The following is a 24,934-nucleotide window of genomic DNA, read 5'->3' as shown; positions in this document are numbered from 1 at the left end:
CCCCCAGTGCCTCCCAGTATCCCCAGCGCCCTTTTGTGACCCCCCAGTGCCCCCCGGGATCCCCCAGTACCCTCCAGTGCCCCCCCCCAGTATCCCCAGTACACCCCAGTATTCCCCAGTACCCTCCAATGTCCCCCCAGTGCTCCCCAGTATCCCCAGTACCCTCCAGTGCTCCCCCCAGTATCCCCAGTAACCCCAGTATTCCCAGTACCCTCCAGTGCCCCCAGTGCCTCCCAGTACTCCCAGAGCCCTTTTGTGACCCCCAGTGCCCCCCGCCCAGTATCCCCCAGTATCCCCAGTGCCCCACAGTATTCCCCAGTACCCTCCAGTGCCTCCCAGTATCCCCAGTGCCCTTTTGTGCCCCCAAGTGACACCCAGGGATGCCCAGGATTCCCAGTGCCCTCCAGTATCCCCAGTGCCCCCAACGCCCCCCAGTATCCCCCAGTACCCTCCAGTGCCCCCCAGTATCCCCAGCGCCCCCCACTGCCGCTCCATGATCCCCAGGATTCCCAGTGCCCCCCAGTATCCCCGGTGCACCCCAGAATTTGGGGACAATTACCCCAGAACTGGGGGTTTCGGGATCCCAGAATCGTGGATCGAATCCGTGGGTCCCATTTCCCCACCAATGTGTCCCCCCCCCCGCCCCCCCATCAGCGTCCGCGGGGGATTTGGGCCCGACCCGCGTCGAACACCAGATATTTAATTACCTTAAACCCAGCCGAACGCCAACGGGGCAACGCCGAGCACGGCAAAAAAAACGGGAATCTAACGAATTCCCCGGGGGAAAAGGGAGCGGGAACATCAGTTTTTATTTCTAAAAGGGGCTGAAAACCGAACAGAAAAGATTTAAATCGAATCTTTTACCGGAAAACTCCGTCGCACTTTCCTCCCGGGCCGCCGTCGCGCGGTGGAGGACGTTGGTGCCGAAGTATCGTAGAAACGAAGGTAAAAAAGGCTTAATTGGGAAAGGATTTAATTAAACCGGATGATTTAATTAAAGGAAGGGCAAGGTGGGATGTCTAAAACCACCCTCCGGCGGGGGCTCGAAACAAATCACCCCAAATAAAATAGATTTTTGGAGGGGGGGGAGGTAAAAAGCGCATTGGGGAAGGGGGGGGCTCAGACCTGAAACTCTGCCTGAGGCGGGGGTTTGGGCTCCGGGGGTGGGGGTGAGGAGGGGGGGTCCAGGGGGGTTGGGGGGGTGTGTGGGGGGGTGGGTGTCCCGGCAGCGCCCAAAATGTCACGAAATGCCTGAAAAAAACCGGCTCTGTTGCGCGTGTGCGAAGGCCGCGCGGCCTGGCCGAGGCGAAAGGCCGGGGGGCAGGCCGCAACCTGAGAGGAAAAAAAAAAAAAATCAGCTTTTTTCCTGAAATTCTAAAAATTAGCAGCTTCGCTGCCGCCGCCGCCACCCGCGCAGGGGTAGAAATCGGCCCTGAAATAAGGTGGGGTGCGGGCGGCAGGTTTTTTAGGGCAAAAAAGCTGTAATTTGGTGGTGGGTGTAGGTTTGGGCTGGGGAATGGCCCCGCGCGTCGCGAACCCCCCGTTTCTCACCGCGGTTTCTCTCATTCCGCGGAATTCGAGCACGACCCCGCCTCTATAAAAATCGCTGATAATGAAACTCTGTCCCCCCTCAGTTTTCCGAGGCCGGAATTTTCCCTCAAATTGAGACCCCCCCCCCAAAAAAAAATCAGAATAAAAAGGGCGGCATTCCGGCAGCTCTACCGGGCAGGCAGGAGAAACGGGAATCAATATCAGGAAAAACATCGCCGAATCCTTTCCCGGGTTGGATCGATTAAAACATCGACGAGTCCCTTCCCAAATGGGATCAACTATTTTGGGGAAAAACAAGAAAAAAAAGCCGGGGGTGTGTGCGGGGAATCTTTGCGGTACCCCACAGCAAAGATCCCGGACTCAGGATCTTCCCCTGCGGCTGACGCCGCTCTTCTCGCCGTCGGGACACTGGGATCCCATCGTCCTTCCCGCGGCAAATCCCGGGCTCCCGCTGGCGATTCCCGGCCGTGGGGAGCTGCGGGGCGGGATGTGTGTGTGGTGTTTCTGCGGCACAAAGTTGGGAGCGTGGCGGGGCAGCCCCGGTATATCCGTCACCGTCCTGGCGAACGCGGCGGGATCATCGGGCGACCAGCGCGTCGGCATCGATGTTGTTGAGGAGGAAAAGCTCCGGGTGAGCGGCGAATCCCAGGCGGAGCTGGAAGAGAGGAGGAGAAGGAGAAGGAGAAGGAGAAGGAGAAGGAGAAGGAGAAGGAGAAGGAGAAGGAGAAGGAGAAGGAGAAGGAGAAGGAGAAGGAGAAGGAGAAGGAGAAGGAGAAGGAGAAGGAGAAGGAGAAGGAGAAGGAGAAGGAGAAGGAGAAGGGTTAGACCTGGGAGCAGCCCCAGTCAGGCAGGGCTTAACGAAGCCCAAATTGGGCAGGGTTTAACGAAGCCCAAGTTGAGCCCAGTTTAATGAAGTCCAACTCAAGCAGGGTTTAACGAAGCCCAAATTGAGCCCCGTTTAACAAAGTTCAAATTGAGCCCAGCTTAATGAAGCCCCAGTCAGGCAGGGCTTAACAAAGCCCAAATTGAGCCCTATTTAATGAAGCCCAACTCGAGCAGGGCTTAATGAAGCCCAAAGTGGGCAGGGTTTAACGAAGTCCAAGTTGAGCCTGGTTTGACGAAGCTCCACTCGAGCAGGGCTTAACGAAGCCCAAGTTGAGCCCAGTTCAATGAAGCCCCAGTTGAGCAGGGGTTAACGAAGACCGAAGCAGGCAGGTTTTAATGAAGTCCAAGTCGAGCCCAGTTTAATGAAGTCCAACTCGAGCAGGGTTTAACGAAGCCCAGATTGAGCCCAGTTTAACAAAGTTCAAATTGAGCCCAGTTTAATGAAACCCAGGTTGAGCCCAGTTTAACAAAGTCCCAGTCAGGCAGGGGTTAATGAAGCCCAAATCGAGCCCAGTTTAATGAAGTCCAACTTGAGCAGGGGTTAACGAAGCCCAAGTTAAGCCCAGTTTGACGAAGCCCAAATTGAGCCCAGTTTAATGAAGCCCCAGTCAGGCAGGGCTTAGTGAAGCCCAAATCGAGCCCAGTTTAATGAAGTCCAACTCAAGCAGGGCTTAACGAAGCCGAGATTGAGCCCAGTTTGACGAAGTCCAAATTGAGCCCAGTTTAATGAAGCCCAGGTTGAGCCCAGCTTAATGAAGCCCCAGTCGGGCAGGGCTTAACGAAGCCCAAATTGAGCCAAATTTAATGAAGCCCAACTCGAGCAGGGGTTAACGAAGCCCAAGTTGAGCCCAGTCTAATGAAGCCCAAATCCATCAGGGTTTAACGAAGCCCAAATTAAGCCCAGTTTGACGAAGTCCAAATTGAGCCCAGTTTAATGACATTCAAATTGAGCTCAGTTTAATGAAGCCCCAGCCGAGCAGGGGTTAACGAAGACCGAAGCAGGCAGGTTTTAATGAAGTCCAAGTCGAGCCCAGTTTAATGAAGTCCAACTCGAGCAGGGTTTAACGAAGCCCAGATTGAGCCCCGTTTAACAAAGTTCAAATTGAGCCCAGTTTAATGAAGCCCAGGTTGAGCCCAGCTTAATGAAGCCCCAGTCGGACAGGGTTTAACGAAGCCCAAAGCGGGCAGGGTTTAATGAAGCCCAAGTTGAGCCCAGTTTAACGAAGTTCAAATTGAAGCCAGTTTAATGAAGCCCCAGTCAGGCAGGGCTTAACGAAGCCCAAATTGAGCCCAATTTAATGAAGCCCAACTCGAGCAGGGTTTAATGAAGCCCAAATTGAGCCAGTTTAACGAAGTTCAAATTGAGCCCAGTTTAATGAAGCCCAAGTCCATCAGGGTTTAACGAAGCCCAAATTAAGCCCAGTTTGACGAAGTCCAAATTGAGCCCAGTTTAATGACATTCAAATTGAGCCCAGTTTAATGAAGCTCCAGCCGAGCAGGGTTTAACGAAGCCCAAATCAGGCAGGGTTTAATGAAGCCCAAGTTGAGCCCAGTTTGACGAAGCTCCACTCGAGCAGGGTTTAACAAAGCCCAGACTGAGCCCAGTTTAACGAAGCCCAAATTGAGCCCAATTTAATGAAGTCCAAGTCGAGCAGGGTTTAACGAAGCCTGATTTGGGCAAGGTTTAATGAATCCCGAGTCAAGCAGGATACAACAAAGTCCCAACTGAGCCCAGTTTAACGAAGCCCAAGTCGGGCAGGGTTTAACGAAGCCCGAGTTAAGCCCAGTTTAATGAAGCCCAAGTTGGGCGGGTTTTAATAACGCCCGAATTGAGCCCATTTTAATAAAGCCTGAGTCGGGCAGGGTTTAACGAAGCCTGAGCCAGGCAGGGTTTAACGAAGCTTGATTCGTGCAGGGTTTAACGAAGCTTGATTTGGGCAGGGTTTAACGAAGCCTGAGTCAGGCAGGGTTTAATGAAGCTTGATTCATGCAGGGTTTAACGAAGCCTGAGTCAGGCAGGGTTTAACGAAGCTTGATTTGGGCAGGGTTTAACGAAGCTTGATTTGGGCAGGGCTTAACGAAGCCTGGTTTGGGCAGGGTTTAATGAAGGCCAAATCGAGCTCCCCCGACCCCTCACCGGCGCTTTTCCACCCGCAGAATCCAAAGCTTTGGGGTTTCTCGGGTTTCCGCTCCTGGCTCGTCGAAGCAAAGCAGCGTTAGAGCAACTTTTCCACGTGAGAGTGAAATAAATCAATACTCGAGCCCTCCCAAAATCTGGGGAGGGGGTCACCGGTGCCGGGTAATTGCGAGCGCTTAATTAATCTGCAGGGCACATGGCGGGAACCGCCGAGGCTGATAGCGAAGGGAAAGCCGACCATCGCTTACAGCATCGGCTCGTGCCATGCCTTCGTTAATTAGGGCTTATTAAGCAGAGGGAACTTGGTGCAGCCCAAATATCGCTTCTGTTTATTAGCAAATCCAGCCACTGCGAGGGCTCTGCCCGCGGTGATGCTCCAGCCCAGCCGTAGAGCATCCCCTCCGTCAGTTTAAATTCATTTCCTTCTCGATTTGAATTAAGTTTTGGGTGTAGACGAGCCTTAATTAGCACGGATTACACAGGTTGGCTAATTAAGAGAATACATTGGAGGTGGAGGGGGGTGTCCGTCTCCTCCCAGAGGGGAACATGAGCAGGGAACGTCCCTCGGCCAGTGCAAGGGTTTAACGGAGCGAGACTTACCGGGAGCGATCCGTACCGGATAGAAACAAACCCTAAAGGGCTCCCGTTCTCCCCGAGCGCCGCGGCACGTTTACCGATTAATAAAATAAGAATAAAATACCCCGAGAGAGAGAGAGACTAAGAGAGAGAGAGAGAGAGAGAGAGACACGCAGCGCCCAGCTCAGTCCCGCGGGAGCAGGATGTTCACCGAGGTGGGAAGGTGAAATCCCAGGTATTGGAATAACATCGATTTCCAGCCTCCGGAGCCGGTGTCCGAGGTGGGATGGGGGCACCGTCAGCGCTTTCCCCAACGATTTTTAAGCAACGAGTGATAATTAGCTCGTCCCTCCGACCTCCCGCGTTACGAACCCACCAGGTTACTGAAACTTATCCCTGTTTTAACTAGGTCTGCGCCTACGCTCGGGCTTAGCTAAAGGAAACGCTCCGGGGGGCGGGTGGGGGGGGGATAAAAACCAGTAAAATAGGAGGTTTTTTGGGTGTAGCCGATAGTTTGACCGAGGAGCAACGCACCGCCCGGGGTGGAAAAGCCGGGAAGGGAAGAGCAGGGCAGGATGTGTGCTCTGTGTCCTGGACGCCAGCAAAGAAATCCCGGCGGGAACAGCACAGCCCGGCTGACGGTGACCTGATCCTTGGCTCTCTCGGAGGGGACACGGTGGCAGCGGAGCCGCTGCGTGGGTTCGGGGATGCCGGGAGGGTCCGGATGCCACGGGGAGCGGGATGGTGCCGGATGGAGCTCGTCCCGCCAGCGCCGTCCCGGGGCATCGGAGCTGTCACGGGGAGGGGGGGGGACTCCTTTACAGCCAGGTATCGCCGGCGATTCAGAGCCACCCCCCCCAGCTCACCCCCCACCTCCAAAAAAAAAAAAAAAAAAAAAAAAAGACCCAGGAAGCCAAGTTGAAAAAGTATCTGTCTTTTAATGGAAAAGGACGTTTGTACAAACTGGTTCAAAGGCAGATACGGGGGCGGGGGGGGGGGAATAAAATAAAATCAGTTTCCCAAGGAAGCCAAGAATAACTCGGTGCAGAGGCTCTGCCGGAGAGGCATGAATTATTTCAGGAGCATCTCCTCTGACAGCTACAAACCAAAAATCCCCCAAACAGGAGAATCGGGGGGACGGAGACAGCGGGGTTGCGGAGCCCGGCGGCCGAGGAAGGCTCCGGTCCGACAACTCCCCCCCCCCCCAGTTCCCACTTACAATGTACATGCCAGCTTTTTTTCACGGAGATAGGTATAAAACCTCCAAGCGTTGCCAACGCGGGGGTTAAATCCCGCCGGGATTTTTGAATTAGTTAAAATTGCAAACCTAGAAACACATGGCGGTTTTAACGCTCGCTCAATTTAAGGAGGAGCAAGCGAAGTCCAGCGGGTTTCCTAAAAGGCAGGAACAGCGTAAACGTTAATTTGCCTGGAATTCAAATGGAGTTTTCACGCTGCGTTTTGTCACCTGCATCTACGAAAGGCGTCACTGGCGCTGGGGTCAAGACACATCATGAAGTCTATAATATTTAAAAGCCATTAATCTTCCACAAGGATAATTTTGTCTTCAAAGTATATATCTATTTGGGCAGGCAAAGTAAGTCTCCTCGTTTGATACTGTGTACAAGTTTTAGTCTTTTTTGCGCACTTGTTCAATGAAGACAACGTCAAAAAGCTTTTGTTTTCCCCCAAAATTCAGGCGGCGACGGCTGACGACGGCCTGCTGCCCCCGAGTGTGCCGTTGGCCATCAGACGAGCAAGCGGCAGAGCCTGGGGCTTGTTCGTGCCAGAAAAGAGATCACCGAGTCAAACCCAAACCCCAAACCTCGTCTCTCTCCGAGGCTCCGAACTCCATGGGGTTTATTCCCTGCCTGGGACGAGAGGGGACACGAGGAACGCCGGGGAAGGGGAGGAATTTCCCGAGAATGCCTGTGCCTCGACTGCGCCGGGCCAGTCGCAGCATCCCGATGTCAAAGAGAAACCTCACGAAAAAATAAACCCCGGGTTTACACCCGATTTTCGTGGCCAAGACACCTAAAACCTCCCCCCCACCGCGCGGGATGTAACCGCAAAATTCCCCCGAGGCCGGGAGAAACGACGGGCGACCTTTGCTAACGGCAGAAGCAAAACGTACCGTTCTCTCTATCACTCGCTTACGCGGGGTTTCGGTCGCCTTCCAGGTGAAGGCATCTCCCGAAAAGGTACCTGAAACTCATTAAACGCTAACGAGAAGGGCAACGAGAAAGGCTTCGTAGTGAATTTACAGCAGGGCCAAGCCAGGAGCAGCAAATAAAAACCTGCACTTGTGTTACAGCACTGACCTCCCCCCCCAGAATGTGACATTTTGAGCCATAAACCAGGGATTTTTGAGAACTACAAAGAGCGTTTTCCATCAATCGCATCCATAGGGAACAAACCCATAAATAACCACAAACTCGTTTCCTTTGCTGACCACCAAAATCACATGCCAGGCAATTAAAAATAAAATAATGATAACTGACGAGACTGAGATTTCCTGACGTCATTCCGCCCTCGTGGAGGCTGCGCCATGGCGGTCAGCCCCGCACTGAACTAGAAGTGTTTTCAAGTGAAAAAAAAAAAAAAAATTAAAATAAATCAAACGCAGTCAGCTCGGGAACGGCAGCCACGATCTGACCGCAGAGGTAGACTCCGGACATAGTGTCACTGCGTCACACACTTCGCTTAGTGTCATCAGCGGCAGCCGCGTCCTTCAAACATGGCCCAAAAAGGTGCGTTTTGAATTTCCCAGCTTATCGGGTTTTGTTTTTTGTTTTTTCCTCCCTTCTCCAGTTGCGCGCAGAAGCAGTTACCTGGAGCTTCAGTGTTTCTGCTACGGGGATTACAATGCCGAGGGACAAGAGGCTGCCGGTTTTAATGCAAAAATGAGAGGCTGGCGGCAGAGGTTGGCGGGGAAGAGGAGCCCGTTTGCAGCACGACGCGCTTCCCTCCGCGCCGCCACCTGCGTTTGGCGTCTGGAAACCAGGCGGCCGCTGCCGTATTCGCACAACCGACGGGACGCTCCTCCTTAGGGGCGTGATTAGAGGCGTTCAGCAAAGAAAACGTCCAGTTTCTGAGGATTTTCAGCAGCAGCGCATTTGCCAACATGTACATCTGATTGGTTGCCTTTGAACGCGCGCGTCGCCTGCGCAGACCGCGCATACGTTTGTGTTACGTTCACACAGTAAACCATAGAAACGCACTGGCTCTGATGGCTACTCGCTGTGTACCGACACCTCTATTTAGCGGAGGGAGGTGACTCTTCCATCAGCAGTGTCCTGGTGACGCTTACCGTTTTCCCACAGGCCAGGAAGGAGACTCCCAGAGCAATCAGGCACAGCCAGGTCTGCAATTAAAGAAGGTGCCGGTGATCAGAAATGTGGGGGAATATTACAGAGACCCAGACTCGACGTGGCTCGATGGGAAATAAATGGTCATTCCAAGTCATAGGGGTTAGAGGTTAAGATCCCGGAGCGAGTCCAGAGAATAACGGAGCTGGGGAGGGGTCTGGAGCATGAGGAGAAGGGGCCGGAGAACTTGTGAGGAGCGGCTGAGGGAGCCGGGGGGGCTCAGCCTGGAGAAAAGGAGGCTGAGGGGAGACCTTCTCGCTCCCCACAACTCCCTGAAAGGAGGGGGTAGCCAGGGGGGGTCGGTCTCTTCTCCCAAAGAATGAGAGGGAACGGCCTCAAGTTGTGCCAGGGGAGGTTTAGGATGGATATTGGGAAAAATTTCTTCACCGAAAGGGTTATCAAACATTGGAACAGGCTGCCCAGGGGAGTGGTGGAATCCCCATCCCTGGGGGTGTTTAAAAGCCGGGCAGACGCGGTGCTGAGGGACGTGGGTGGTTTGGGCAGCATTGGGTTGATGGTTGGACTCCATGATCTGAACGGTCCCTTCCAACCTCAACGATTCCATGATTCTATAATTCTGTGATTCTATAAACAAGCACTGACGGGCAGCACTGACGGAGCCAACAGGTGGAGCAGTCGGTGGACAAGGAATTGGCCAGAGGGTGGCACTCAAAGAGCTGCAGCCAACGGCTCGATGTCAGGGTGGAGACCAGTGACGAGTGGGGTCCCTCAGGGTCTGTACTGGGACAGGTACCATTGAACATCTTTGCTGGGGACATGGACAGTGGGATCTCCAGCCCTGGGCTGAAGGACTTGGGGTGTGAAAAACTGAATATAGGCCAGCCATGTGTGCTGGTAGCCCAGAAACCCCCCCGCAGCCTGGGCTGCATCCCCAGCAGGGTGGGCAGCAGGGCGAGGGGGGGATTCTGCCCCTCTGCTCCGCTCGGGGGAGACAACCCCCCCTGCAGTGCTGCCTCCAGCGCTGGGGCACCAACAGCAGAAGGACACGGAGCTGTTGGAGCGGGGCCAGAGGAGGCCCCAGAGATGCTGGGAGGGCTGGAGCCCCTCTGCTGTGGGGACAGGCTGAGAGAGCTGGGGGGGTTCAGCCTGGAGAAGAGAAGGCTCCGCGGAGACCTTCCAGCCCCTTCCAGTCCCTCAAGGGGCTCCAGGAAAGCTGGGGAGGGACTCTGGAGCAGGGAGGGGAGCCATGGGACGAGCGGGAAGGGTTTTACACTGGAAGAGGGGAGATTTAGATGGGATATCTGGAAGAAATTCTTGGCTGTGAGGGGGGTGAGCCCCTGGCCCAGGTTGCCCAGAGAAGCTGTGGCTGCCTCATCCCTGGAGGGGTTCAAGGCCACGTTGGACGGGGCTTGGAGCAACCTGGGCTGGGGGAGGTGGCCCTGCCCAGGGCAGGGGGTGGCACTGGATGATCTTCAAGGTCTCTTCCCACCCAAACTGTTCCTGCTTCTCTGACCATTCCGTGATTTTACACCTCTGGCAATGTACAGAGATGTACAGAAGAAATGTGCATTATTCCAAAGTCTCCGCCAACCTTTCACCTGCTGCGTCATTAAATCGAGGCCTTTTTGGGAACAACGAACGAGTGAGTTGCTAAAGAGATGGTCAAAAAAGCAGGGGAAAGGCCGTGTGGGTCAGTGGGTGCAGCACACAACAGATTCCTAAGCAAATCTGGCCACGAAAGCCTCAACTTCCCCATCTGTTCTGAGCCTGTGACTGACTTTAATGCCTGTAAAGTGTGACAATGGTGAGAAAACAAATCCATTGGCTTATTCTGCCTACAAGGATTCTCGGCTTCAACCAGACTTACCAAATACACCACAAAGGACAGGTAGATCACACTGAGAATGCCAGCCCCGATGTACAAAGCCAAGTGGTTCAGGGACATGACGTAGGCCACCACGAAGTACATGTTAATGCTGCAGATCAGGAGGATGAGGACGCCACCAGCGATCCTCCAGAACCTGCGAGCAAAACCAGTGCACAACGGGGTGAGGCGGAGGGGCCATTCCCGCATTTGGAGGAGATGCTCTAGGCCGGGAGGGGAGGGGAGGAATGAAACGTGCGCCTGAGGTGAGCAACACGCCGTCTCCTGCTCGGAGGCGATTCCCTTCGCACTTACAATCCGTTGGCAAAATCATTCATCACGCTGGGCAGGCTGGTGAACGTCAGGACAGGGATCAAAGCGAACGGAAGCTGGAAGAAGCAAGAAAATACAGAAGAATAAAGAGTGGAAATTGTTCTGATTATCTCAGCATGGACAAACATCCAAAGCTTGCTCACATCCGACAGCATTTCCCCAAAGCTATTGTAAAGTGAGTCAAAGGGACTTCCCCTGGCTGGAAGAAGGAAGCAATTTCAGACCTTGGCTGATCCTCTCCACCTCCCCCCAGTAGATCAACATCTCCTGACAGTAATTCGCTCTGCTCAGCTGCTCCTGCGAGCCCTCAGGCACCCGAAACTGAAATATTCAGTGCTAGATGTTTTTCTCTGAGAACTGACCCCCCGAGTCGGGCACTGCTGCTCACCTGGAGGCTCATAAGAACATTTAAGAAGTCGTTCATTCCCGTCAGGTGTTCGACGTCCTGAAAGATGGCAACCAAGAGGGTGGGGGTGATGGCGATAGAGCGAGTCAGCAGCACCCGGGCAAATCGGGACCACCGCAGGTTCAGGAAGCCCTGCAGGAAAAACACAGAGCAGCTGCTGCGTGAAAATGGTACGGAGACGTCAAGGAAGAGGGGGGCTCGGGGCAGGATTAAAAGCTAATTTATTTGAAAGGAGATTTATGGAGCTTCCACCAAGAGTACGTCCATCTATATTAGCTTTAAAGGCTCAGGAATAGAGAGAACGAGGATGCACACAGACACTAAGAGTGCTAATTACCTCCATGACGAACTGCCCGGAGTACGTCCCTGTCATCGTTGAGCTCTGGCCGGCAGCGAGGATCCCGATCGCCCAGATATAGAGAGCAGCAGGGCCAAAGTAACAGCCCAGAACGACGCCCTGGAACAGAGATTTGCAGTCTCACGTCAGTTCAGTCTCGCATCTGAGAGCGGGAACAAGAAAAAGTAGGCGCATTCCCTTGTGACCACATTAATCACGGGCGTTGAGTTGAAAGAGAAACAACAATCCATCTGTAGGAGCGGGAAAAGCATTCCCCATGCCGGCAGCAGATAAGGCAATACCTCACGGGCTGCAGTTTTAACAAAGCAGATTGAGGATGCATGCAAGGAAAAGCTTCGTTGTGGCCAAGCTAATAAAAGAGGGGAGCGGACAGCGGGGAGTCTCTGGGGCCAGGCTGGGTGCAGCACGATTCGGAAGGGACAGATAAATTTGCTTGGTCAAAGGGCTGGGCTCAAGGATCCCCAGGGATTTGCTCCGGCTCTGTTTTTGGCCATCCCATCACGGGTCCCGGCCTTCAGCTTCCAGCAAGAGCTGTAAACAGAAGCAAACAGCTTCTGTTTACCCAAAAGCAGCAGCCGCCATCAGACAAGGACGCCAGGCTGCCATCGATGGGGACATCCCGCCCCGCGGGTCACTCACCCCTTTGTAGATATCCACTTCCAGCGTCTCGTTGTTGTTGGGGAAGAGCGAGGAGTGCGGGCTGCTGGCGTTCACGCAGACGGTGTTCTGCAACGACACGAAGGGGCAGGAGGGTTGGGTTTGCTCGGCGAGAGGGAAGGCAGGATGAGCAGAAAAGGCTGCACGCAAGGAGCAGTGGGTGCTGGAGGTCCCAAGGTGCTGGGTGCCTCTTCAGGCTGGTTTAAATGGAAATAACCAGCACTCCGTTCTTTCTCCCCGGGATTTACGCACAGAACATAGGGGCTGTGCTTGACCCAGGGGCACTGATAAGGGCCAGAGCTGCCCCTCTGCCCACACAGTCCCCGTTACTGCTCCAACAGCCCCAGGGTTCGGCGTCAGCTGGTCAGCGATAAAGCAAAATCCCAGCCCCAACTCACCACATCCGCATTCGTTTTTTCAAAGAAAGCCTCAGCGAAGACGGTCACAACGAAGATGTTAATGATGAAGGAGACAAAGAGAGCGATGCAGGACTCGATGAAGAAATACTTATTGGCTTCTCGTACTTCCCTCTTGTTTGCACGGTTCACTTGCCGGGACTGAAAAGGGGATTGTGACAACAACAGGCTTGAGAAACAGGAATTTACTATTATATTGCTTCTATCTGTAACTATACTGTATTAGACAGTGGGACACGGGTCACTGGACGGGAAGAGAACATGCCGGAGGGAAGAAAAAGCAAACCCCAACATTTGCAGAAGCGAACGGCTGGTTTTGCCAGCGTGGCTGCGCTAACCAAGAGACCACTTCTGGTCCCAGATCCACAGGTAAAGGACACGCATCCCTGGAGCTCTCACGGCTTTCCCCGTGCCAGGAATCCGACCAGCCCCCTTCAGGGGGTTTGTTATGTCCCCAACAAAGCAAATGCTTAAAGCAGACTCCCAGATGCTGTGATCGCTCGAGTATTTCAGGCCTCCCAGGGCACCATCCCAATAAATCATGGAATGGTTAGAGTTCGAAGGGATCCTGAAGATCATCTGGTTCCAGCCCCTCTGCCCTGGGCAGGGACAGCTTCCCCTAATTAGCGCAGCCGCTTACCTTGACCAAGGCAGAGTGCAGGTACATGTTGTGCGGCATGATAACGGCGCCCACGATTCCCACGGCTTGCTCCAGCTGCGGCGTCCCGCAGTTCTGGCAGTATGGGATGAACAGCCCCTGCAGCAGCTTCTTCTGGTCGGGTTTGACTGTGATATACTGGGCACAGAGACAAAAGAAACACGGGTATTTTCAGCGCGACACACGTCACACAGCCGCTTAGGCTGCTCGTTCGAAGATTCTCGAAAGCCAAAATGTGGCCGCTTTGGTAAAAAGCAAAACCAGAACGCGCAATTGTCGGCTGGTTAATAAAAGCGGGGATGCTGCACCGAACGGTATGCGCCGGTGCAGCCAGGGTGTGAGCTGGATGGTGGCCACACATCGGAAACACACACCCGGCTTCAAAAAACCTTAATTTTAAGTGTCCGCCCCCCTGTTTTGGTGCTGGTCGGCACAGGAGTAGTGATGGGGGAGAGGGAGCGTGTCACCAAACAGCGAGAGAGAAGGTGAAGGTACCTCGTATCCAAACGTTAGTGCCATGATGGTAATGAGAAAACCAAAGAACGCTTCCAGTTTTCGCAAGCCTGTGAGAAGAAAAAGAACCATCAGCAAATTGAGAAAAGCTGAATCTCAGCTTTAGTTTCTGGAATTCGGGAGGAGAAATTACCGTATTTGTCCAGGAAGAGAAAGACGAACGTGTCGGCGATGGTGATGAGCACGCCGCCCCACAGCGGGATCCTGCGGGAGACGAGCAGGAGCAGACATCAGCTCACAAACCACCCCGACCTCATCCGCCATCCACAACAACGCTTCAGAGTCCAAAAATCTCTTTTTATTTAGGGCCCTTGTTTGGGGCTGGAACCCCAAGGTTTGTTTGCAGGCCGACAAGGCATTCGGCTGCGCTGGGCAAGGGACCGTAGGTTTGTTTTCTGCACAAACAGCTCAGATAAGAGCTCTCTCCCCAAATCTGGAGAGCAAATCCCACGTGCACGCTGAGAATGACAGGAGCGAGCAGGACTTTGACTAGCTCCTTGGTACAAAATTGTAGCTTGCTGTTACATTTGCATTTCCAACCTTCCTGGCCGAAGAGGACACCTTTCTAGGAGTCCTTTATTAGGAATATAAAATTTGCCAGGAAAGCTGCAGCCCAATTTTGGCGCGTATCAGTTACAGCTAAAATAAAAGCCAGAACCCGCAGTTCTCCTTATAGCCAAAAAAAAAAAAAAAAAAAAAGAAACAGGCACCAAAGGCTGAGTCATCCGAGAGCTATCACAGCTTAGATGAATCACCCTCGACAAAGAGCTGATTTCGGAAGATTTATAGGAAATAAATGAGTCTTTTTTGGCACACACAGTGTCACTTTCTTCCTCCTAGAGGGGAGCACTCATTTCCTGCTGCCCTCTGACGACAAACCCAACTTACTTCCCCACAGACAGGAGGTTAATGGCAATCGCCGAGCCGATGACTTCTTGCATATCGGATCCAATGATAGCGAGTTCGACCATCAGCCACAGGATAATCCGAGGAACCTAGAGGTGAAGAAATATCCGACACCATTAAAAAGAGGGAAAATGTCTTCTCCCTTTAAATTCCTAGGTGAGCGCAGGGTTGTGGCGATCAAGCCTTTAGGAATGTTTTCCTTTCCCCAGCCGTGGTGTGGAAAACACGTTGATAATTGTCACTTCATGGCTGGTCCAGAGCAGGAATGCAGGTTACCTGTGGCAATCACTGGAGGAGGTTCCCGGGTCACTTATATAATCTAAATTACTCGCCTCAATACGTTTCGCTCGTTGCCAGAGCAGAACTAGGTGTTTCTGTGTACCGAGGCGCTGGAAAGGAGCATCAGAAGGTATCTGACATGGTCAGACCCATGACAAAGTCTCGGGTGTTGGATGAGAAACGTCAAACTCCCCAGATTTCCCCACAGCCCTTTCCCAAAGCCCAGCCTCACTCATCTTCAGCTGAACGAGACGCAGGGCCCTTTCTTACACAAGCCGTGAAGGTTTCTTAAGCAAGGAAATGTAACAGCCATGGAAGGGTCTGGTCTTAAAGCGCCATTTCTCTCCTCATGATTCCTTGAGTTTATTTAAGCAAAAAGTATTTCAGCTTCAGGAGGCAGTGGTCCAAACAGAAAAGCTGAAATCCTGGCTTTTATTCCTGACTCTGTCTGCAATTCGCTGGCAAACGCCAGGACGTTCACCCACCTCCCACCTCGTGCTTTCCTTTTCCAAGATGGAGAAGACACCGATGGGACCTGAAGCATCCCCCATCTGCTCTTCTAATGGCCTGGGTTCTTAACGAGCCCTTCGTTGCTGCTACATTAGGGCCACAATTAAAATATTCCTTTAAATCTGCCTTTCTCCCAACTGTGAGCCAAACCACAAGAAATCAACTTAATCCCCCATCTGGGAGAGTAAAGCAAGATGTGACAATGAAAATGTATTTCACCAATGGGAACGCTTTCTCCTGAGGAGGATTTGGCACTCACCAGGCAGCAGTGACGCTTCACGAGTCCCCTGCGACCTGCCAGCCCCAGGTGAGAGAACCCAGACCCGTGGGATGATCCCAAGAGCCCCTCCGTACTGCCAAGGGGCGGGATGTCACCCGGGATGCCACCCACCTTCTGGTACTGCCGGTTGCAGACTTCGGCGAGGTGCAGCCCCGTCACCACCCCCAGCCTGGCCGCCAGCCGCTGCAGGAGCAGCCCGATGATCGTCGCCAGCATCAGGACCCACAGCAGCTGAGGGAGACACGAAGGCAGCAGTGGGTGCATTGGGGCAGCAAGAAACAACGGCCACAAACAAGGTCCCAGGTCCCCTAAGACGCCTGCGCCCTACATGCACCTTTAGGGATCACAGGCCTTTTAAAATACACGTTACTGTCATTTGGAGGCTGTTTTATGTGCCCAGAGCTTGCACAGGAAGGATCCAAATGCATCCAAAGCCAGGAGTCACTGCTGGAGAGGGCATATGAGAGCCTCACGCTCCCCTTCTCCTTCCCCGGAGTGTTTTCAGCTCAGCAGCAACAGCAGCACCGCCAGTACTCCTGCCCTAAACCATGGATGGGTCCACGGTTTGCACAATTTACAGCGTTTAATCTGTAGGTTTCTGCACTGACCTTAAATCCCGCGACAGCCCCGGACTGTAAATCCGACTCGATGTTGCCCGGATCCAGGTAGGCAATGCTCATCAGAAAACCTGGCCCCGTGAAAGCCCAGAGCTTGCGGAAACTAAAGCAGGAGTGCTACGGAAAGGGAGAGAGGATCGAGGTGTCAGGCATCAGCCCTGCAGCGGAGCCCTCTCCTAACACAGGGGACACATTGTCCCCGTGAACCACCCCGGCTATCAGGCATAAAAAATGGCAAGAGACAGCTGGGATTTGATTTCGATTTCCTCGCTGCCACAGCACTGGCCAGATCAGCCTGTTCTTTCACCCCATCCTAAACCCTCCAGCAATTTCTGCTCCTAATCTAAAGAGTTTAGGACCAGACTCTGGAATAGCCAAGGACATGCTGCTCGTGTAAACCTGGGTGAGGGATGAATCCTCCCGAATTGTTGCTTAACCAAAAGCACAGAGGGCACCTATACACCCCCACGAAGGGGCCAGTGCTGTCGCAAAGGCCATGAAGCACTCTTCCTTGATAAGGGAACAAAGAACCAAGGTCCCTTCCCCTGGGGCTACGAGACATTCCTCTGCTCTTTAGCAGATGCTGATGCCTGGAGCTTCCCAGGAGACAAACCCTGAGTGATGAATCATTAACTCCGCAGCAAGCACAGGAGATCCCGCACTCCCTTCTCCTTCAGACCTCCATCCAGACGCCCGGCCACCCTTCCCCAGTCTGGGCAAGAAGGGGAACTGGCACCCAAGGGAATGACTCAAGCGCTTGCAGGTTTTTCCGATGGGATTTTGCTATCGGAAGGAGTGGAGGAGGGCTCAGCCACACTCACCGTTTCATCTTCGGGAATCGGGATCTTGCTGTCGAAGTAGGTGGTAAAAGGCTCCTCCGAGGAGGCGTCCGGCGGCTGCAGCGGGTTCATGCTGCTGGAAATGGTGCTGACCACCTCCCCGTGATCCCCAGAGGCATCTTCTGCCGGGGGGGAAAGAGAAGCAGGAAAGGAAGGAGGAGTGAGCGAGGGTCCCCGGAAACACAGAAAAACGTGGCAGAGGCCTGGCAAGACCCACAGGCAGAGCAAAAATGAGCGTGTTCTGCCCTCACAGCTAATGCTAATTAGGCTACTAAGAGACAATCGAATGAAAATAACATGTACTGCTGTAAACCCACCTTGGGAGACCACCCCGCCTTGCCCCAACTCTCCCTCTCCCACACAGTGAGAGGAGGCCGGCTAGCTGGCAGTTTATTTATTCAGATTAATTTAAAAAAAGCTGTCATGGGGCACTGCGCGATGTAATAGCAGCCCCGCAGTACTACTGTAATGATTAACTGGGATCAAACATGCCAGATCCAAGAGAAACCCGTGGCTATTTACGCTCCATTACGGAGAGCGTTACCCCAAACTCTCCAGGCTGAACAGACCACCTGCGAGAAGTTTAGTCCTGGAGGGACCCCGATTCCATCCGAGCTGCAGGAAACGCACAAGGCAGCACTTGTTTGGAAGCAAGTGACGGTCAGGAGCCTGCCTGACAATTTTCCCTTCTCCTAGAGCAGGAGAGACAGGCGGGAGAGCCAGTCCGGGTGGATTTTCAGGACAGTTTCTCCATTCAACTTGTGAGGAAGGTGCGCAGGGTTCGTCCAGCCACGCAAATGCACATTCTCACAAATTATGTGTTCAAACTCATAATAGCACCCGATTCCTCCCCTGCCCGCCTTCAGCAAAAAGCCCCTTTTCCCGAACCGAGCCAATACTCACTTTTTCTCTCCCTACGTGGCATTTTGCTCTAAGAGCGGAAGGGCCGCATGTGTGCCGAGCGCCCAGCCTTTGTAAGAGGAGGAGGAAAACCAAGGCCAGCTCTTTTACCAAGTTGCCTATTGCATCATCAAACTAAAGCCAAGTTGGTTGCTCCTCCTTTTTCCCTGCCTCCCAAACACCTGGCAGGGCTGCCTGCCCTGGACAGCCCCGTTTACATAAGGGATTTAGAGCGGTGGGGGAGTGTGTGTGTGTGTGTGCGCGCGCGTGTGGGCAGCAGAGAGATCGGTCTGCAGAAGACAGGCTTGTTCACCTGGTTAAACAAGGCTGAGTGAGCCCCAGGAACCGCAAATCTCCTCCTGGGGTCATGTCAAAAGCGCGAGGGTTTGTGTCCGCTGTGATAATCAGGTGTATGGGGTGGTAAACAGGCACATAGACTCCTTGGGGTGGTTTTTGCAGGACAAAGGAATTAATTAAATGGAAGGCGGATGTATGAGAGCAAATCTGCCGTGCCGCGAAGCGAGCCTTACCGTAGGATGCCTTCTGGTCCGTGTCGGAGTTCCCCATGGTGGAAGCCTTCTGGTGGCCTGGGAACTGGTTTATATTGGCTACCTTGGCTGTAAAGGAGAGGGGGAAAAAACCTGTCAGGAAGGAGAATAAAAACCAGCAAGAGAGCCCACAGAACCAACAGCTCCTGGCAGGGACAGACTCACTTCTCCGGCCCTTTTCCAGCTCCGAAGAACCTTGCAGGGCCAGGAGAGGAGTGTTTTGTCCGGGACCTGCTTGGAAACTCCGTGTTGCAACAACACGAAGGCGGCATGAGTGGACCGACCGGGCAAACCAAGGCGACACAAGTGTTTGCAAGCGGCCAGGCTTAGGACAGCGGCTGTTGTGAAACTCCAGCTAAAGAAACAAGAGTGGAATTTCCTTTATGTGTAAAAATCACACACCATCCCTCCCCTTCCAGGCACGGTTATTAGATCTACGCCGCACCCTTTACAGGCCATCTGAAGTTTCTTTTAAGGGCACGATGTTAACTCTTTCATCCCAGTGTATTTTTAAATTTTAAATCTAACCCACGCAGGAAGGAACTGGGATCTGGTATGGGACTTCGGATGAAGCTGGCGTCCTCCGGGCTTTAACAAGGTCAAACCCCCCAAACCCCTCAAGGACAAGTCAAAGTGCCAACAGTATATTCGTTTGGTATGTAAAGCACTTAATCTCCCTCAAAGCCCATTGTAAATTAACGGGAGATCTCCTTATAACAAGGCAATATTGGTTCACCGAAGACATAAATGGAAAACATTAGCCAAGAACTCCTTTTCGGTGATCTGAACTGATTTTAAGGTTTTCAAAGATGAATTTCTCAGTTCCATAACCAGCTCCAAAGGTGGTTTGTAACCCAGCCAGGCACGCTAAAATAATGCGGAGAGGGAACTTCAGGCAGGGCTGGAGCCATACCGTTTGTTGCAGGCAGGGCTACAATAGCTATTTCTCTATCCCGATATACTCAAATGTTATCGCGTTGACTCCGGGGCAGCAGGAGGAATAAAGCAGGCTCCAGCAGTGGAGCGAGGTGATGAGGTTTCACTAAACCATAACATTTCCCATCCCACTTATGTTGCTGCTCCTCGAGCACGACTTGGAAGGAAGCGAGACGCCAGATGCCACCGCGGAGAGCCGTGACACCGCGATCTTAAACACACCAGGGCCCCGAACAGCCCCTGCCCCTTCCAGGTTTTAACTGCCACCGAAGCACTACATGCCCTGGGGAGAAATGGTGAGTCAATACCTCCCGCCACCTCGGCCCAGGGAGGGGACATGTGCCACCTCTCCAGCCACCACAGCGACCACAGTCCCCAGACTGCTCCCTCCAGCAGCTCCCGCTTGGACGGGGACAGCCCCAAGGCTGGCACGAAGCTTTTATTTATCACATACGCTATTTTCTTTCTCTCTACAGGCTCCTTTTTAAAGCACTAAGCCTACGAGCTTTCATTACAAAAAAAACCCCTAAAGTTTAGCAATAAGCCATCTTTTCCCTGAAATCGAATTCCTTCAGGAGGAACAGCGCTTACCCTGGCAGCGAGTCCCACGAAACACTCACTCCGTTAACAAAGGCGAAGAGGAAGAAGATCACATGGGGAACATTCGTTATGCTGCCAGACCGACCTTAATATCTCCTCGCAAAACTCATCCCAGCTTGGGTGGGAGCGAATTCGGTTCCCCTATCTCCGCCGGCAGCTGCCCAGCTCGTGACGAGCTCATTCACAACCCGGTGCAGGGATCACTTCCCTACACGTGCCGGGCTGGAAACACTGCCCACAGAGCCTTCTCCCACCGAGCTCCAAGAAGAGCAGCCACCGGCTGCAGCCAGGTGCGAATATTCTGCCTGCGCGGCTTCGCAGGGTTCCGGCATCGCTGGGAAGCGGAGAGATATCAACACAGAGATGGTGAAAACGCATCTGAGGGATGTTTTTTGCCCACTCTGAATCCACGCCTGGCTGCTTTTCTAAAGGGAAGGCTCTAGGGAGACCCTGCCGCTGCTCTCAACACAGGTGAAATTAGGGAATAAAGAAACTGCAGGATAAAAACGGTTGGGATTTATCGCTCCTTCTACCCGTAACCACTGTGACATCATGACATCATCTACCTGGACTTGTGCAAAGCATTTGACACTGTCCCGCACGGCATCCTTTTCTCGGAATTGGAGAGAGGGCTGGAGCCCCTCTGCTGTGGGGACAGGCTGAGAGAGCTGGGGGGGTTCAGCCTGGAGAAGAGAAGGCTCCGCAGAGACCTTCCAGCCCCTGCCAGTCCCTCAAGGGGCTCCAGGAAAGCTGGGGAGGGACTCTGGAGCAGGAAGGGGAGCCATAGGATTTTAAGGGTTTTAAACTGAAAGAGGGGAGATTTAGATGAGATCTCGGGAAGAAATTCTTGGCTGTGAGGGGGGTGAGCCCCTGGCCCAGGTTGCCCAGAGAAGCTGGGGCTGCCCCATCCCTGGAGGGGTTCAAGGCCACGCTGGACGGGGCTTGGAGCAACCTGGGCTGGGGAAGGTGGCCCTGCCCGGGGCAGGGGGTGGCACTGGATGATCTTCAAGGTCTCTTCCCACCCAAACTGTTCCTGCTTCTCTGACCATTCCATGATTTTACACCTCTGGCAATGTACAGAGATGTACAGAAGAAATGTGCATTATTCCAAAGTCTCCGCCAACCTTTCACCTGCTGCGTCATTAAATCGAGGCCTTTTTGGGAACAACGAACGAGTGAGTTGCTAAAGAGATGGTCAAAAAAGCAGGGGAAAGGCCATGTGGGTCGGTGGGCACAGCACACAACAGATTCCTAAGCAAATCTGGCCACGAAAGCCTCAACTTCCCCATCTGTTCTGACCCCGTGACCGACTTTAATGCCTGTGAAATGTGACAATATTAATAGAATGGTGAGAAAACAAATCCGTCAGCTTATCCTGCCTACAAGGAGTCTTGGCGTGAGTCTCAGCCCTTCCAACCCAAACCATTCTATGATTCTGTGGTCTTCAAGCAATTCCTCAACCCCAGGCATGGGCTCACCAGGCCACATGCTGCCTCCTGGAGGTAACACACTCACCGTAACCATTGCTGGATTTGACTTTATACCCCATATTCACACTCAGGCAAGGCAGCCGCCTTCCCAGGAGAAATATTCCTTGGAATAAGACAAAAAGCCAAGAGCAGAATATCATGAGGTTGCTCAAATCGAAGAAGCGAAGACACTAGCACTGTTGTCTAAGACCTTCAATACCCGCGGAGCGAACAACGGATCATTCTCCCATCTACGCCCTCCCTTTTCACTGATGAAACCACAAGCCTCGGTCCAACGGGTCTTTTCTTCTCGACAGCCACAAAAGCAGCGAAGCCGACAAGGGGAAGGCCAAGGAGCCGACGGCTGCTCACTGATCCTCAACGTAGAGACACGGGGGTTTGTTAGACAAGTCTTGTCTCATGCTGGGAGCGGTTCCTGCGATTGAGATTTCTGCATTTGATGTCAGGCTTTGAACTCTGGTTCCTGTGGGGCACGCCGCCATCGTTAACTCTTTTAGAGTGGTTTTGGGGACGACGTCTCCTTAGCGTGGCATTTTGTTGGTACGCAGGCCGTGCCGGGCAGCCCTTTACATGGTCACACCGAAAACCCGACCCCGTTTCTCCCAGCTCTTGTTATACAAGTCACTCAAGGGTGGCCCTGAGCGCAACACGCCTACCAAAACCGGGGCAGACAACCCGGTTAATAACTCATCTTCCCAACAGGGGTAACTCCTTGCCCGCACAACCAGGTCACCCCCTTGCCTGCTTTCCAGACGCCCACACCGCTCTGCCGGCACCGGCACCGCCAGGTCCCGACCCTGGAAAAACCTTTTCCTCTGCACGGACCTGGCGGAGAGTCCTGGGCGGCGGCGTTTGTCCCCACAGGATTCCTCCTCGCTCCCTCGCCCACGCTCCTGCTGATGACCAGAGATGACAAAAGCAGGTGAAGAAAAGGCTGCGACATTGGCTTTGCTCCCATCGCTGAAGTCCCCACTCAGCTGCGCCGAGGCAGGTCACCCAGCTGCCTCCTAAATGGGTCAGACGAGCTCGTCCCCTGCTAATTGTTCACCCGGCGTCGCCCACTCGCTCCACCTGAGCTGGGACACGGCCTGGATGCAGGAGCCAAGGCATGGGGGGACGAGCCCGCCCTGCTCACCCGAGCACACTCTCCTTCTAGAAAGACACGGCACGATGTATTTATTTCTATGGAAGGAGAACAAGACCTGGGAAACGAGAACCTGGAAGCAAGGAGCAGCTCTCCTCGCCAGCCTGCTCGATCCAAAGGCTCCTGGATTCAGGAGGCAGCCCCTGCAGCTGCTCCCTGCTGCTCTCATCTGCTTTTGGTAAGCGTGGAAAGGAGGGGCTGGCGCACACCGGAGACTTCAAATATTTTCACAACATGTAATAAATCCAACTGATTGAAAAGCTCTATTCTAGCAGCAGCCGTGAGGCTCGGGGCTTAAAAACGCCCTCAAAAAACGTAAGGCAACTGTGGAAACTTTGGTTAAGAAGTGCTGTCAAGTGGGGAAAAAAAGAGATTAGCTGTGGGGCCACCACGTATGGCCCTGGATGCCCCAAGCCTCGTCCCACATTGAACACGGAGTTGTTATCTCATCACCGACCGCAGAGTCCCGCTCTCCCAACAAACTCCGGTGCTCGAGAGCTGGTTTGATGGTTCCCCCTGCCCGTTTAATGAGCTGTGCTCACTGCAGGAAAGAGCATTTATCCCTCCTCGGAGGAAACCTCTGCCTTGCAGTCATGCGAGGACTTTGGTCAGGGACTGCACCTCCGGAGGGTGAGGCTGAGACCGGGTATGTGAATCCCTGCCAGGGTCACGCTGACCTTCGCTGAGCTCGGCCTGGCATGAGGCACCGGCAGAACTGCCCCGGGAGCCATCGCCACCGGCCGGCCTCGGCTTCCCCACCGCAATAACCCGAGACAGGCGCCGGAGATTGGACCCCGGGGACGCTCGGCTGTGGCTCTGCCACGATAACGGGGCACGAAACGCGTGTCATGGATCCCTCAGCTGGGCAGGCAGAGCTCCCCAGGGCGGCTGCCGAGCCAGCCGAGGCTTTAAGAGCTGTTCTCTAGTCACAAGCCCCGGTACGAAGTTCATCTCTAAACATCTATAAACACTCGGACACACAAGGGACAAGGCTGGGGCTACATGGGACAAGTTTGTCCCAAGCCCTGAGGGGAGGGTACCGCGCCGGAGGATTAATGTCTGACCCGGCCCTCGGCGGGGAGGCAGAGGATGAGTCGGGGGATCCAACCCTGGGCCACCAGCGGCTTCAGTGTGGCGAGGAGAACCTGTCCTCGGGGAGCCCCCCCCCGGGCCAGGAGACCCCCACAAGGTCACCGAGCACCCAGCGAGCCTGGGCTCATGGGGGTCCCTGCTATGGTGGGGGGTGGGGGGGTGGGCAGTGCCCGGGGTGCTGGGGACCAGCGGCTCCATGGCACCCCCTTGCAAAACTGATGCGGGGATCCTGCAGCACACCCAGAGGATCCCTAGGGATCGCTTAAGGAAGGATCCCACCCCCCCAGCACATGCAAGGGACCCCCAGGGATCAGCTGAGGGGATCCCTCCCCCCTGCATGCCCAGGGGACCCCCAGGGATCAACTGAGGGGATTTCCTCCCCCCTCCCAGAGCACCCAGGGGACCCCTCTGGGATCACTCAATGGGGGGGGATCCCCCCCAGCACACGTAGGAGACCCCCAGAGATCACTCAATGGGGACATCCCCCCCCCCAGGGATGACTTGATGGGGAGGGATCCCCCAGGGACCACTTGAGGGAGGGTTGCCCCCCCCCTCCCCAGCACATGCAAGGGACCCCCCGACCGAAGGCGAATCCCCCCCAGAATATCCTGGGATCCCTCAGGGATCCCTCGGGGGGGGGGGGATGGGACCCCCCCAGCAGGATTAGGGGACCCCCCCCCCAGGGATGAGGGAGCACCCCCAGAGCACCCCCCAGGGATCACTCAAGGCGGGGGAACCCCCCCCAGGGATCACCTGAGACGGGGATCTCCCCCCCCCGCCCCCAGCACACCCAGGGGGGGTCCCCCCGCCATTCCCTCAGCGCACCCCAAGCCCCCCGCCGCTCACCGCCTCGGCCGCCCCCGGCCGCCTCCGCTGCCGCCGCCGCCTCATGCCCCGGCCGAGGCCCGCGCTGCCGCCGCCGCCATCGCCTCAGCCCGCCCCGTGACGTGCTCCGAGCGACCGGCGACACGGGAGACGTGGGGCCGGCGTGGGGCGGGGGGGGGACGGACGACGACAGTCCCCGGGACAGGCTGCGGGGTTGGGGGGGACACGCCGGCCGCAGCCGTGCCCTCCTCGACCCCCGGCCCCGGCCGGGCCTTGTCCCTGCCC

General features: G+C 54.5%; 1 protein-coding gene across 3 annotated transcripts; it reads right to left on the bottom strand.

Moving 5' to 3' along the window:
- Positions 1-788: 788 nt before the first annotated feature.
- SLC11A2 (solute carrier family 11 member 2) lies at positions 789-24,934 on the bottom strand. 3 transcript variants are annotated; one of them, XM_063359129.1, is made up of 17 exons: positions 24,671-24,934; positions 18,545-18,631; positions 17,097-17,236; positions 16,267-16,392; positions 15,770-15,889; positions 14,572-14,678; positions 13,817-13,887; positions 13,666-13,733; positions 13,153-13,308; positions 12,495-12,653; positions 12,079-12,165; positions 11,419-11,538; positions 11,064-11,213; positions 10,658-10,731; positions 10,346-10,499; positions 8,460-8,513; positions 789-2,206 (listed from the first exon to the last, which is right to left on the bottom strand). In XM_063359129.1, the coding sequence occupies exons 2-17, from the start codon at positions 18,579-18,581 to the stop codon at positions 2,129-2,131; spliced, it is 1,701 nt and encodes a 566-aa protein (XP_063215199.1). In that variant the 5' UTR covers positions 18,582-18,631; positions 24,671-24,934; the 3' UTR covers positions 789-2,128. The 3 variants fall into 3 exon arrangements, with proteins under 3 accessions (XP_063215199.1, XP_063215197.1, XP_063215198.1); XM_063359127.1 differs by lacking the exons at positions 18,545-18,631; positions 24,671-24,934 and adding an exon at positions 18,018-18,114; XM_063359128.1 differs by lacking the exon at positions 789-2,206 and having other exon boundaries at positions 6,068-8,513; positions 24,671-24,788.

Source organism: Chroicocephalus ridibundus, chromosome 24 (genome assembly GCF_963924245.1).
Source record: "Chroicocephalus ridibundus chromosome 24, bChrRid1.1, whole genome shotgun sequence".
NCBI classification, from domain to species: domain Eukaryota; kingdom Metazoa; phylum Chordata; class Aves; order Charadriiformes; family Laridae; genus Chroicocephalus; species Chroicocephalus ridibundus.
The sequence above is the reverse complement of the archived record's forward strand: the minus strand, read 5'-3'. Positions and strand labels throughout refer to the sequence as shown.

What these genes read in the sequence shown, in the direction of transcription:
- SLC11A2 (XM_063359129.1), bottom strand. Translation starts at nt 18,581, where the DNA reads ATGGGGAACTCCGACACGGACCAGAAGGCATCCTACG. An exon ending in CGATTCCCGAAGATGAAACG is followed by an intron (nt 16,393 to 17,096) that starts GTGAGTGTGGCT and finishes CCCTTTCCGTAG; the next exon opens with CACTCCTGCTTTAGTTTCCG. An exon ending in TGTCCTTTGTGGTGTATTTG is followed by an intron (nt 8,514 to 10,345) that starts GTAAGTCTGGTT and finishes CTTTAATTGCAG; the next exon opens with ACCTGGCTGTGCCTGATTGC.